At 41.1% G+C, this 15432-nt stretch overlaps 1 protein-coding gene across 1 annotated transcript in view; it reads left to right on the top strand.

Moving 5' to 3' along the window:
* Positions 1-235: 235 nt before the first annotated feature.
* VXN (vexin) overlaps positions 236-15432 on the top strand; it is a 29232-nt gene continuing 14035 nt past the window's right edge. The window contains exons 1-3 of the mRNA XM_040354341.1: positions 236-567; positions 9865-9920; positions 13525-13672. Coding sequence (XP_040210275.1) covers positions 477-567; positions 9865-9920; positions 13525-13672 — 295 coding nt within the window. The 5' untranslated portion in view covers positions 236-476. The remainder of the gene's footprint in view (positions 568-9864; positions 9921-13524; positions 13673-15432) is intronic.

A 15432-nucleotide genomic window follows, 5' to 3' on the forward strand; every position in this document is an offset into this window, starting at 1 on the left:
AAGATAAAAAATAATTGATTATCTCTGTTTTCAATTCAAAGCATACATAGACAACGCTAGCTTATAGGATATATATATACATATATATGTATATATATATATAGTTTTATCACATTTGCATGGTTAGATCGTATTTTTACTCTGCTTTGCTTTTTTCTGACAAGTGACATAAAATATGTGATGCATGAAAGCAGACTGAGAAGTGTGCCAGTGACATGCAAAGCTTTCTAGGCACACAGCATGGAAACAATGCAGGAAAGTGCCCTGGGGTGTTTACTATGCTCTGTGGCAACAAACCTTTGTATGAATGGAATTCTTGACAAGACAGATGGGAGTAAATAATGTTACAATGTGGAATAAGGAATGAGATGAGATCACAGCCTGGCCAGTCCATTGTAAACCTGGACAATGATCAGGGGTGCCGAATTCTGAAACCTATTTAGGAGAAGCTCAGATCAGTTGGATCAAGCTGCTGGATGCACCACACTACCTCACTTACAATGAACCATATATGCAGCCACAGGGAAGACACTTTACAAACCCTCTCCTCTTCTTTCTCATCCAAAGGTAGGACCGCGAAAAATGAAACAAATTGTTTCTTTACGACTATCGATTTCTATGCATAAAGCAGTAGATTTGACAGATTTTTTAATTTACTATTTGGGATTTTTTATTTAAAAAACAGATTGACAATTCTACAAAAAAAAATGTTGTCACTTATTTTTTTCCAACCTTATAATACGCAGAGCCAAGTAAACATGTTCATTCATCTACCACTAACTATAATATTAACTGACTATAATAGTAACTATGAAGCATGAGTCTAATATTCTAGACATACTAGTGAGTATAAATCTAAGATATTAAAGGGACGATTTCCTAAATCTGGGGCACTCCGAATTTAGTGCAGCAATGGATTGTAGCCAATCAGCTTCTAACTTCAGCTTGTTCCATTAACCTTTGACAACAAAACCTGGAAGCTGATTGGTTTCTATGCAGAGTAGCACCAGATTTTGCACTCTGGCTTTAGTAAATCCCCCTAAATGTGAGTTACATGGATATGATTGCTGCATTTAGTGTCAAAAATCTCATTATCATTGATTTACTTGTTTTAAAATGTACTTGATTGACATACACATAAAAAATGCATATAAAAGACCAAAGTGAAATGATAGTGTTATAGAGTTTGGTATGTAGTGAAAATCATCAGTCAAATATGAATTAATCTGCACAAATCATTTCTAATGTAGTTACCTCATGAGGCCTTTAGGTTGCTGAAAACTCCCAGTGTGACTTTATAAAACCCATTCACAATTGAGCATTTGTTGGCTTGTTTTCCTACTGACTACACTCAACATGCAGAATCTCATTCTTTCTCATTATAATCCCCAATAGTTAAGGGTCATTTTTACTGCTGGTTTAGCTGCTATTTCTTCTCTCATCCAAGAGTCAATAACAAATCATATTGATCTAATGAACTCAGATGATTTCAGAAGGGAAATTTGTTGATAGCAAATGCAAAAGTGACAAAGGACTTGATATACTAAAGGAAAATAGACAGTTCACTATGCAAGGGAAGTTGCACTTTGCCAGTAAATTTCCCCCAGAACTTAGTGAATGAGGTAAGGCTCTACTGACTTCCATCTAATCATGTGCAAGCAAAAATTATTTAATATTTTTTTCCTTGGGTACTAGTAGTAGTGAAACTCCACCACATCCGCTTAGCTCTCACTATGCAACTTCCCTTGCATAGTGAAAAGGCCATTTGCCTTTAGTATAAATGTAAATGTTATGTAAATTCTCACAAAACCTGCATTTTGTATTGGTTTTTATAATCTACTGTTAGCTGAATTACACAATTCTGGTCAACATGTTACTGTGCGAAGTACCAACACTGACTGTATTTAGTGCTAATCAAAAATTGTTACTAGCACTTTGTTTTCAAACTAGTTAGTGGTTGTCATATGTGCTCATATTTATCATTTGACATTTAGTTATTATTGTCAAAAAGAGTTCAGAGCCCAGTAACTCCATGACAGCCAAATCGCCTACCTGTGTCCTCCATATTAAAAATGCACCCTGTCACCACCTTAAAAATCACACATAAAAGCACAGAAAAATTAAGTATTTCAAATGCTTACTTGTAGTGTATTTCTTTTCCTCAAAAAAAAATTTTCATTCCCTTGCAATGTGTCATTGAATTTGCTTGAAATATAAAACATTGTTTTTGTTACTATAATTTTCCTTTCCTGGATACTTCTAATGTAGGGTGACCAGACATCCCCGGTTTCAGGGGACAGTCCCCGGATTGAGGACACTGTCCTGGACCAAGTTTGTTCCCGGTTTTGTCCCCGGATTGGATTTGAATAGGGACTGGGGCAATTTCAAAGACAGTCAGTGCAGAATAAAAAAAAAATCTGAATTACACACCTCCACTCCGCCGCTCCTACTAGCTTTGGGTGGGTGTATTTTTTTTTATTATCTATGCCCGTTTCTGATGATCATGTGCTGGTCGGAGTGGAGGGAATATTTCTTCAGTTTCGGGTGCATGCCCATTCCGCCCCTCTTCTGTTCTTCTGCCTTGGCTCAAGTCCCGGCCAGCCGCCTGCCTGCCTATCTCCTTGCCTTCCTTGGTGGAGGGATCTTGCTCCGCACCCCATCCAGTAGTAGCCGGGGCCCAAAGAGTGAGACTTGACAGGCTGTGAGGTGGGCGGCGACAGGCAGAGAGTCGCTGATTGCTGCCATTACTAGTAAAAAAAAATATGTCCCCGGATTTCATTTTAAAAATCTGGTCACCTTATTCTAATGACTGCATACTACAGGTCAGCTCTGGCCACTTAACCATACAGTTGCCTGCCTTACTAGTCAATAAAAGTGAGAATACATCACCACCCCAGCGTTCCGTCACAAGACTCTCAACAGGACAGGGGGAGGGGGAATTATGCTATTTAGAGAAGTAGCAAGAAATAAAATAAAATACAGTAAGTATCAAAAAAAATTCATAATTCCCAGCACTCCTTGTGACAGCATACTATAAGACATAACTAGCAATATTCTCTGGTAGGGAAGAAACACATTAAAACACCATATAATACTCAAAGACAAAAGGTTGAATTGCCTGTCAGGGCAGCTGACATAACTTGGGACCTAAAACGACAAGAGGCACCAGGAATAGCATCAAGTCTGTAATGTTGAATAAGGTGTTGGCCGAACTCCAATTATTTGCCTTGCAAATTACTTCATGGAAACTATGACATGAGAAGCCCAGGAGGCCACCACTTGTTTAGTCAAGTGTGCTCTGATTTCCGTGGGTGAAGGTTAGCCCTTGCAAGTGTAAGCATAGGTGAATTGTTTTTAGAATCCTGGAGGGGGTGACTTGTTATGAAGCCTCTGCTCCTTTACCGGGTCCATAGGATAAATTAATAGGTTGTCAAATGTCCAACTTTATTTTGTTAGTTTAGGCATCCTGAAATAAAGCGTTCTATGTTTAGAAATCTTCTGATTCTTGTTAGATATCATTTAGAAAAGCCGTATTCAAAACTGGAAGTACCACTTTCTTATTGAAATGGTGATACCTTTGGCAGTGATTCTGGCGAGGGACGAAGGACAACCTTGTTCAGGAGAATCAAGTAAAAAGGCTCCTTAGATGAATAAGCCTGCGACTGAAGTTCCTCAACCCAAATGAATAGCTATAAGGAATTACATGCGAGTTACTTGATAGGATAGGTTTCCATACCAACAACAAAGATTAGGTCCCAGAAGGGAATAGAGGCTTCAGTGGAGGTTCAGCTTTGATTGCTGTTCAGAATAAGTCTTGTACTAACAGCTGGTTGGCCCACTAAGATCATTCAAGTATTGACAAGTCTAAAACATATACATTGAGGCTCCAACAGATGGAAGGGGCAGAAAACCTTTACCATCAGCAAAGGAATAAAAATCTCCACCAAACACAGTAGTATGTCGAATTCATTGAGTGAGGTATTCACACCTTGGTGATAAACTTGAAGCTAGGAGTTTTTCCTCTTCAACAACCATGGAGGCCCAATATGCATGGGTTGAGGTGTTTCAAGTGTTTCTGCAAAGTAAGTGGTATGGGGTGCCAACATCATCTGGATCCACAGCAGTTACCATGGACTTTTCAGCCCATAGAACAGAATAAAAATTGCCCTCACTCTCTGGATTTTCAACAGAACTCTCAAGATAATATATATATATATATATATATATATATATATATATATATATATATATATATATATATATATATATATATGCATGCATATATGCATCTGCTTGAATAATCTTAAATACTTTGGAAAACCTTTTCTGATGGCTAGATTTGTTATCAGGTTTCTCCCATTCCCATGAAACTACGCTATTAAACAAAATAACAACAATAAAACAAAGTCAATCAACAGTGGAAACACTCAACGCCATCAACAAAGCACTATTACAGACTGTAGACATAATTACTCCAAAATGCAGAGCATTCATCCGGAAAAACAACTCCGGTTGGTTCAATGACGCGCTCACATTATTGAAGCAAGAACGGAGAAGAGCGGAAGGTGCCTGGAGAAGAAACCCAACAATGGAAAACCACACAATTTACAAATTTATCACTAAGAAATATCACAAAGAAATCTTCAAAGCAAAGAAAGAACACTTTTTAAACATCCTTGCAAAAGCCCGGAACTGTCCCCGCAAACTCTTCAACTTAGTCGCACAAACCATGAATCCAGCCTGCCTAGAGGCTCAGAAATTTGAAACACAAGATTTTGGCAAAGAATTATCGGATTATTTCATAAAAAAAATTGAAAAACCGTGAAACAATTCAGCAAAAAAAAAAAAAAGCCCCGCCCCTACAAATCAAAATGGTAATATTAATACAAATACTCTTCAATCAACAGAATTTAAACTGAAGCCAATTTCCATCGACACCACTAAAAATATCATCGGAAGCCTGCGAGACAGTACATCACCTAATGACATCATTCCCACAAAATTGCTGAAATAATGTGCCGATATTTTGGCACCCACGATCATGCACTTTATAAACCAATCATTTAAGGAAGGTACGGTACCGACCTCCCTAAAACAAGGCATAATCAAACCCATTCTAAAAAAAAACAACCTCGACCCTAAAGACCCTAACCACCATCGACCTATAACCAGCCTCAACGTCTTCTCCAAGATTATTGAGAAAGCAGTAGTACAACAGCTACAACACCATTTGGACACCCACAAACTACTGGACCCACTACAATCGGGTTTCCGTCCAGGTCACGGGACGGAAACAGCTCTTCTCAAAATATGGGATGATGCTCTCGAAGGAGAATCATGTCTCCTGATACTGCTGGACCTTAGTGCTGCCTTTGACACCGTAGACTACAAAATGTTGCTGGCTCGTCTCGAGGAAGTAGCTAGAGTTGCAGGCTCGGATCTACCCTGGTTCTAATCATTTCTGGAAAATCGATCCCAGACAGTGAAACTAGGCACTTTCACTTCTGAAGCACGTACCGTGTCATGCGGAGTCCTCCAAGGCTCACCCCTATCGCCCGTACTATTCAACATTTATATATGTCCACTCCTCAAAATTATCAGTAACCAGGACCTACTCTACCATTCCTACGCTGACGACATGCAACTTTACTTTCGTATAAGTAACAAAGGACCAATACCTCAGACTTGAAAAATGCCTCACTTTGATAGACAACTGGATGATGGAGAGTCACCTCAAACGTAATGGATCAAAAACAGAACTCCTTCTGCTTCACACAAACCGAAAGAGATGTGCTAGGACGACTTGGACACCCCCACCCATCTTGGGACAAACCATTGCCCCTAGCACCAAAGTCAAAAGCCTCAGAGACACTTTTGACTCAGACATGACAATGGAGGCACAAATAGGATCAGTAGTCAGCCGAACTCACCATCTTCTGAGTAAACTACGAAGACTCATTCCCTTCATCCCGAAAGAAGACACAGCAGTAGTGGTGGGAACAATAATCAACTCCAGACTCGACTATGCAAACTCCCTTTACTCACAAAATACCAGATTGCTCGTTTGCAGGTCGTCCAGAACACAGCGGGAACGACTAGTAATGGGAAAAAAAACCTGGGAATCAATCACCCCCTGCCTGAGGTCCCTCCACTGGCTGGCCGTAAAGGACCAAATCTCTTTTAAGGCCCTGTGCCTGACGCACAAATGTGTACAATGAATCACCCCACAATATCTATGTCATAAAATAAAATACCAATCGCGTTCTAGGTTCAACTACCCAAAATCTACTACAAATCCCCAATGCCCGCTACAAGAACAAAGGAGACAAAGATTTGCAGTCGAAGGACCTTGACTATGGAACGCATTACCAACTAATATCCGAATGGAAGTGAATCACCTGGCCTTCAGAAAACAACTAAAGACCCACCTATTCTGAAGGCTAAATAGAAGGAAATGGATACAAAGCGCCTTGAGGCGATTCAGTTCGCATTTGTAGCGCTATACAAGTTATTTACTCACTCACTCACTCATTCCTCTTCTATTAGCTGTTTGATTTCACTCATCAAAGGAAATTATGGGTCTTCTTTTTCAAGACTGTAGTAATACTTCCACACATCTAAGGAGTCCCTGAACTGGATGGCCTCAGTAATTTTGGTCATTAAGTTAACATGAAACGTACGTGGTGATGATTCTTCCAATTCTTCCACAGAAGATAGGTATTGGTCTTCCTAGTAGCCCAGACTGAGATTTTTGCAACTCTGTAGGCCTGCTCCTCTTTGCAAAATGGGATGCTTGTACAAACATCTGCATGCTTTCAAAGTCTTGATTTATCTAAGATTTTACTTTCTCTCATTTTGCTTCTTTGTCTCCTGTAACGTCTTTAAAACATCTTGCACATATCATTTTTGCAGACAAAGTCATAGCCCATATGTCCAACAAAATTTATTTCCTAGACAATTAGAGACTGGGCTATTAGAGGGTGAAGGAGTGCAGGATTGGTACTGCTGTGGGCTCTGACAATGCTCATAAATCTATGTGCTCTGATGATGCATGATGTCCACTTGATCACATGGGTAGTGCATAATGTGACTTCTTAATTTGTAGATATATAGGAGTATAGCAAACCTCAAATACTGCGCAAAAGGATTACTATAGAGCTCTCAACATGAAGGTGTTAAATATACAAAATAAATAAACACCAGGTATCTGTATCAATAAAGATAAATCAAATGTGAAACTTTGTATCATATGAAAACTGTAAAGTGGATATACGCAATGGCTGAAATCCATTATGCCAAAAGCGTTCCAATATGGTGCATCAATGTCTTTTAAAATCTTCCAAGTGTGGAAACAAAATGCCTTTCTTTTGCAGTATCAGCATGTGGTGCCTAAAGAGGAACTTCAGCCTTTCCACTCCCCCCATTTTTTCCTCTCTGTATACATTTTATTGTCTTCTGCACAGTAAGGATACTCACCTAGCCAGTGGATCTGACGTTTAGCTGCTGGGATCCTCCTCTCTGCAGCTGCTGCATGTGTCAGGCACCGCCATGTTGACTGTGACAGCTGCTGGCTTCTCCAGGTGCCGCTAAGCCCGCCTCCCTTCTCCTTACTGAATGGGACTGCATGTCATGCATCTTAGGAGGCACCACGGGCACCGAGTCATTCGCCTAGGCCAATTACAGAAGTTGGGGGGCAGGCCGAATCTTTCAAGCAAGGAAAAGACAGTATGTAAACAAACAAAAAACCTACCCGGTATAGGCGATGCGAAAGGCTGGCGGGATGAAGAGAGTGCTCCAGGATTTAATGTAGTCAAGTCCTTTCTACTCACCAGGCTGCAGCACAAGCTAATAGGAAACTTGCACAGGGCGTTATCATAATAGCAAAGGCTTTATTAAATTAAAATTGCCCTTACAAACATAGTAGTAAAACAACGTCAGACCTAAGCAGCTGTGTGAACACTTGACAGTGGCGGTGCGTCCATAAAGGGTGCACAGGCGCCGCCCCCTCTCTCCTGCCACCTGTCTATCACCAATAGATAGATTCATGCATTGCATGAATCTATCTATTGTCGCCGCTGCCACCCACTATTCAGGTGTCTGGCCCCTTTTCGGGCACCGGGCACCTGAATTACAGCGGCGGGGATTTTTTTTGGAACACCTGATTAGAGCCGTAGCCATGCTGGGCGCTCACTGTTCACTCAGCGTTGTGTTAGCAAAGCGAATGAATATTCGCTTTGCTAACACTGAACCGCCTCTCAGCCAATCAGGTGCTTGGGTCTGTTACCTGTCCCCTAATTGACTGAAACAGGCGCTGTGATTGGACGCCTATCGCAGAGGCCAGAAAGTGACAACGGGAGAAGGAGCATGGAGGACACCAGTCACGACAGAGGCCACATGGAAAAATAGACCTACCTTGTTGGCCACATCATAACTCAGGGATTTGCACAAGCACATACACCTTAACACTGAAACCGGAGCCTAGAAACATGCATTACAATGTAAGAAGATAAGTAAAGGAAAAATAAAGAAAAAAAGGAGAACTTGCCCAACAGCAACAAATGGGCAATTCATGTCGCCAGTAATCTTGGTAGTTAGGGTCCCCCAATCAGACAGTTTTTACTAATCAACATAGGAGTCTTCAACCATGGAGAGGGTCAACTAGGGTGGAATGCGGTAGGGAATCCTTCTAGCCATGATCCTAGAGCGAGGACAGAAGAAGAACGCTTCGCAAATGGGCAATTCATGTCACCGGTAATCTAAGTAGTTAATGTACCCCAATCAGACAGTTTTTGCCAATCAACATGGGAGTCTTCAACCATGGAGAGGGTCAACTAGGGTGGAATGCAGTAGGGAATCCTTCTAGCCATGATCCTAGAGCGAGGATAGAAGAACGCTTTGCTGGTGGTGTATTTTCACTAGTTAGGTTGAATCAAAGGGGTTAAGGGGGCAAAGTTGACCCATAGTATGCTGCCATGTGGAGTGCAGGGAAAATTGAATAGTAAATTCCTTAGCACAGTCTTCCTCCCTGCTTGCACCTCATAGCCCTCTCCTGGTGTGTGTAATTATTCTATATGCTGGCGTAACTTGTTTATCCCTCCCATCACTTCCCATATAAACTTCTGAGTGACAGTTTTGAATCTGCTGGGGCTGCTGACATCTAATCTAAGATGTAAGCACAAAGAATCAGTCTCTCGTTAAACGTTAAATAACATACATAAAATATATTATATGCACATAAAATCTCATAAAAATATTTTTCTTGACAAACATGATCTAGTGACAGGGTCTCTTTAAGGCGTTAATGTCTTTAGCAGTCTAAAATTAAAAAGTAAAAGTTTTATATGTGAACTATGATGTCATTACCTGAAATGCAGATGCCTTGCGAATAGTAACATGACTCAAGCAGGAAAAGGGAGCCAAAGTTTCCTAAACATGTTTTAAGAGATGAAATAACTGTGGCTGGCATCGTGCCCCTGTTTGTATAAAGGCCTCCTAGCCATCAGACAGCAGCCTTGACATATAAATATAAACCAATATAAAACTATAATTAAAACACATTTATTGTGTAACTGTGTGTATAGATATGTAATCATTATGGATAAAACACAGTCATGGCATACAAGGTAGTGATAATTGGGTGGCAGGAAAGTAATAGGGATTGCTCAATGAATGTGATGTGGGTTCATAATTTAAATCTGGCCTGCTGGCATCGTCAAACGTGTTTAGTGTACACAAAAGTTATGCAAATCTTATTACATGGTTCTTACATGCTATTAATTAGTTAATAAGGTATACTAAGTGCACATCATTTTGTTAAACAGGATAGGTCATATTTTAAGATGGTTTCTGTTTATTCCTTTGCAGCATATATCCGACCAAGAAGAAGAGCAGTGGGTGGTCAGAAGGTCACATTTAATAGTGTAAGAACTTGTGAGTTTATTGATATATAATTTATTTGATAAAATTGTAAATGCCTGTGCAGCCATATTCAAGGTGCTGATACCAGGGAATATTGGTTCATATTAAATAAAAGTGTCTGATCAGTTGAATTATTACGGTATTATTGATAGAATTTGTATTATTATTACAATTTTTTTACACAATTAAGACATTTTTATTGTAAGAAAATTGTAACAGACATTTGACAGTGTATTGATAACATAACATGACGTTTAACATGAGAGTCTATGGAAAAATTGGTGCTCCTCAGCCATAGGTCCCCCAGACAATAAACTTTGCACACATGTAGAGAAGAAATATGGCTACATGTGTGCCAAGTTCCGGGTCCAGGGGACCTACGACCGGCCGGTACCGGGTCTCCAAAGTCACCAGAGAAATTACCATTTAACATGGGAGTCTATGGAAGGGGTGCCCAGCTTTGAAAAATCGGTGCTCCCCGGCCGCATGTCCCCCGGACAAAAGACTTTGCACAATTGTAAAGGAATAGTGGGGCTACATGTGTGCCAAGGGGTCCCCAAAGTCTGGGAGATCAGGCACAAAAAGGTGACTCGAGTATTAGCCAAAGGTTGGCATTTTCAGCACAAAAAGAATTTGCTGAAAAACTCGGCTTATACTCGACTCGAGTATATACAGTAAGTCAAATTTTAAATTGTATTTCTACAAGTAGTATAGATTTTATTATTACTATTTTTATACAGGATTTATATAGCGCCAACAGTTTGTGCAGCGCTTTACAACATAAGGGCAGACATTACAGTTACAATACAATTCAACACAGGAGGAATCAGAGGGCCCTGCTCATTAGAGCTCACAATCTAGGAATGTACATTATATGGAACAATCCATAGCTTTATTACTGCAGTATTATTGTTTTTAAATAATCTTTTTTCTGAGCTTACTCTGAGCCATGTCCAGTTATGATTCCCCCCCCTTAGGCTTGGTACACACCTATGCAGTTTGCTTTTGGTCATTTCTGCAGTGCTTTTTGCTGTGAGTTTTGTGTTTTTGCACACGTGATTTTACTGTGATTCTCCATCGATTTGATATTTGCGGTGTGTGTCCAGGGATCTATCCCACACATTCCCATAGTAAGCCTTTTGCTATGGAGGCAGACTGAGAAGAGAAGGAATGGACAACACTGGCAGGGGACACCAGAAGAGGAGGTTCGGGGCAGCTCTGTGCAATACCATTGCACAGAGCAAGTTAGTATACGATGTAAATTTGCCTTTAGAAACGCTTTACAGTAGTTGTAAACAATCAACTTCCGAAGACACATATTGACAATGTTCATAATATGTAGGAACCATATTAGGATTTATTGCCCCCAATTTTTTTTTCGGTTTTTATAGTTCAGTCACATGACCCTACTGTAATCCTACATGTCCTCTTGCAGATAGTGGGGAGTGTAATTACATAGCACAAACAGGAAAGTACATTCACCGTCCCTGCACAATGTGTACCAAAGAGCTATGCCTTCTACACTTCATGCTACAAGGTAGGGGCATGACAGCTGAACAGGCTACAGAAGATATAGGCATGCCGAGATTATGCACAGCATCCTGTACCTTCGAACCACAGGCCCAAGACACAAACTGGTCACACAAACATGGATCTGCTTCTGTGCTTTGTGTGCTCAGTTTAATGCAATATAGAAGGGGGACTGGCGGAATCAACTTGATGTTTCTGGTGGATGAAGTCCATGAACATACTGAAGACTACTGTTTGTAACATACACATGTTAAAACAGACACGCACACAAAGCTTGGAAAAATTGAACTTATAAGCACAGGCAGATGACACAGGGATTTATCAGTTTAGAAGATTTCTCACATGATCAACAGGTATTTTTTTTTACTTATGAAACAGATTTAACAAAACATTTTCAATGTTATAGGGAGCAATAAGAGAAGAAAATTGTTGTGATTTGCATGCAATTCAACACAAAGAGATTTTTTTCAGCAGGAACGTGGGGGAATGCAGTGCCGGCACCTCCAGCACTGAATGTATGTAATGGAGGGGATCTATTTTTGCAAGGAAGTCTATTGCTGTTGGGGGGTCTATTGTTGCTGGGGGGGGGGAATTGTTGAAGGAAGAGATCTACTGTTGAGGAAGGGAGTCTATTGATGCTGGCTGCTGATGCCACGAATGTCACGTCTACCCCAACGCAGGTGGTCAGACACGATAGCTGGCTACTGTGCACTTCACCTATAGCAGCCCCCTTTCCCTTAAGGCAAGCAGGCCTACTGGTACTTGGTTGCACCCAGGACTTAAATACAATGCTTTAGTGTCTGGCCAGCACACCCGGGCAGACGCAAACAACAGATTACTTGCAGTTAGCAGACAGCGTGTTTCAAAGACAGTTCAGTAAAGGCAGGCTGAGTTAAGGGGATAATCCAGTATCCGTTCCAGGTAAGAGGGCAGGCTGATTCAGGTGATAGTCCAATCCGGGTCAAACACAGGGGATCCAACAACAAGCAAGGCAGACTTATGCCCTGTACACACGATCGGTTCATCCGATGAAAACGGTCTGATGGAATTTTTCATTAGATATCCGATGAAGCTGACTTTCATCAGTCTTGCCTACGCACCATCAGTTAAAAAACCGATCGTGTCAAAACGCGGTGATGTAAAACACAACAACGTGCTGAGAAAAATGAAGTTCAATGCTTCCGAGCATGCGTCGACTTGATTCTGAGCATGCATTGATTTTTAACCGATGGATTTCCCCACAGATGATAATTTTTTTCTATCGGGTTTTTAACCATCAGGTAATTTTAAAACAGGTTCTACGTTTTTTCACTGATGGGGCCCACACACGATCGGTTCGTCTGATGAAAACGGTCCATCAGACCGTTTTCATCAGACGAACCGATCGTGCGTACGCGGCATTACAGAAGACTTGAGCTAGAACAATGCAGGTAAGCCTGCCTCTATCACAAGCGAGGGATAGAGTGCTTGGTTTGCTTATATGAGGTGACTGAGCAGATCAATAACGTAACAGGTGAACACAGACAGGGAGGAAAAGCAACAGCCAACACTTGGGTGCTGGAATTAGGAACAGGGGCACTAACTGATCATGACAGCTGGGAGATCTATTTTTGCTGCTGGAGTGGTAGTTTGATGTGGAAGTCCATTGCTGCTGGGGGGTCTATTGTTTCTGGGTGAATCTATTGTTGCTGTGGGGGGGTCTACTGCTGCTGGCTGTTAGGGATCTATTTTACTACTTTTCTTGTTATTAACAAATTCTATATAAAGGACTTAGCACCACAAAATGATACTTGGCACTGTATTCTCTAAAAGAGGCACTACTAGGAGGTGGGTAGGGGGGTGGAACTAAGGAACGGTGCTCAGAGTTGGGTAGGGGCGGAGACAAGGGGTGACTTAGAAGGGGGGAGTACCTGCACCTATTCTCTGAGAAAATAAGCCCTGAACATATTAATTTTCTCAGTGATATGCACTAATTTAGCAAAAACAACTTCTGTCTTATGTTTAGTGGTAATTCTGCTTTTCTTGCTGTAGAATGGTTTTCGTATGTATGTTTAGGTGTATTTTTTTATCATACAGGTGACAGCTAGTCCTGGAGCCACAAATCACTGGACACAAAAATATCTGCCACAGCCACCTGATCTATTTCAAGTCCTGCGCAGTAGAGATGAAGTGTGGAAACTTCCTCCACCACAACCATGCCGCCCCCGCCGACGTAACAGACAAAGTAAGGCTGCATATATTCTTACTTAAACCACAACTTTTGAGTATTCATTGTATTGCAGGTATATTCCACAATGTTCTTGATTAAATTGAAGAAGATGTGAGATTATTATTATTATTATTATTACAGCATTTATAAAGTGGTAACAGTTTGTGTAGTGATTTAAAAAATGAAGGGAGACATATTACAATACAATTTAATACAAGAGGGATCATAGAACCCTGATGGCTAGAGTTTACAATCTAAAAGCCACTCCTGACCTGTTTAAAAGGTGAAAGTCCTGGAACTGTCATCCTGGCAAAACTAAGAACTGTCAATGATTACTATAGACAATTGGCAAGCCTATACACAGTAGATCACAGCCATTTGGCTGCCAGAACAAACATTTAGACCAGGACTCTGCAAACTTTTTACACAGAGGGTCAGTTTACTGTCTTTCAGACTTTAGAGGGGCTGGACTGCGGCCAGTGGGGATAGAATTATTTTCCGGCAACAGTAAACAGTTCCCCATCTTTGGTATTAGGGGGAGGGATAGTGCCCCATTGTTGGTATTGAGGGGAGTAATAGTGCCCCATCTTTGGTATTAGGGGGACGAATAGTGTCCCATTGTTGGTGTCAGTTTTAGAAATAGTGCCCCATTGTTGGTGTCAGTGGGAGAAATAGTGGCCAGCGAGAATATTATTTTTCCGGCATCAGTAAACAGGACCCCATCTTTGGTATTAAGGGGAGTAATAGTGCCCCAATATGGTATTAGGGGGAGTAATAGTGCCCCATTGTTGGTATTGAGGGGAGGAATAGTGCCCCATCTTTGGTACTAGGGGGATGTATAGTGCCCCATCTTTGGTATTAGGGGGGAGGAATAGTGTCCCATTGTTGGTGTCAGTCTGAGAAATAGTGCCTCATTGTTGATTTCAGTGGGAGAAATAGTGGCCAGAGAGAATATAAACAGAGTAAACAGGACCCCATCTTTGGTAATAGGGGGAGGACTAGTGCCCCATTGTTGGTATTAAGAGGAGGAATAGTGCTCCATCTTTGGTATTAGGCAGGAGGAATAGTGTCCCATCCTTGGTATTAGAGGGAGGAATAGTGCCCCATTGTTGGTGTCAGTGGGAGGAATAGTGTCTCATATAACTGGGATGAATAGTCCCCCAAGGGCCGGATAAAGACAAGCAAAGGGCTGAATCTGGCCCCCCGTGCCACAGTTTGGAGAGCTCTGATTTAGACTATTATTAATATTATTATACACTATTTATATAGCACCAACAGTTTACGCAGCGCTTTACAATGTAGAGGCAGGACAGCACAATTACAGAATAGTTCAATACAGAAGGTACAGGAGGGCCCTGCTCATAGAGCTTACATTCTAAAGGGGGGGGGGGGGGTGGTACAAAAGGTAATAGCTGCACAGAATGATTTGATGGGGGTGGCTCTGGGACAGTTGTTAGGTGGATGTGGGATACGCTATAGATAGGGATAGACTATTAATTCTCTTGGCATTAGCAAGACCCCATAATATGTACTGTATGTAAAAGATTTATTTTGTAAACAAATATTTCATATAGACTGTATGTAACCCTGTAACAGAGCATTGTGGGTTTTCTAAAAAGAGAACATAACAGAAGCGGTTTGCCTTCAGACCCTCTCTCTCCAAATGAAACTTCATAGGGCATTATCAAAACAGAAAAGGCTTGGGAAGGGGATGGCGTGTTAGTCCCTTCTTGGGCTCTTTAAATTTTGTGTATGTTGAATCATTAATTTTTACC

The sequence above is a fragment of the Rana temporaria genome, chromosome 5, assembly GCF_905171775.1.
Source record: "Rana temporaria chromosome 5, aRanTem1.1, whole genome shotgun sequence".
Classification (NCBI taxonomy): Eukaryota; Metazoa; Chordata; class Amphibia; order Anura; family Ranidae; genus Rana; species Rana temporaria.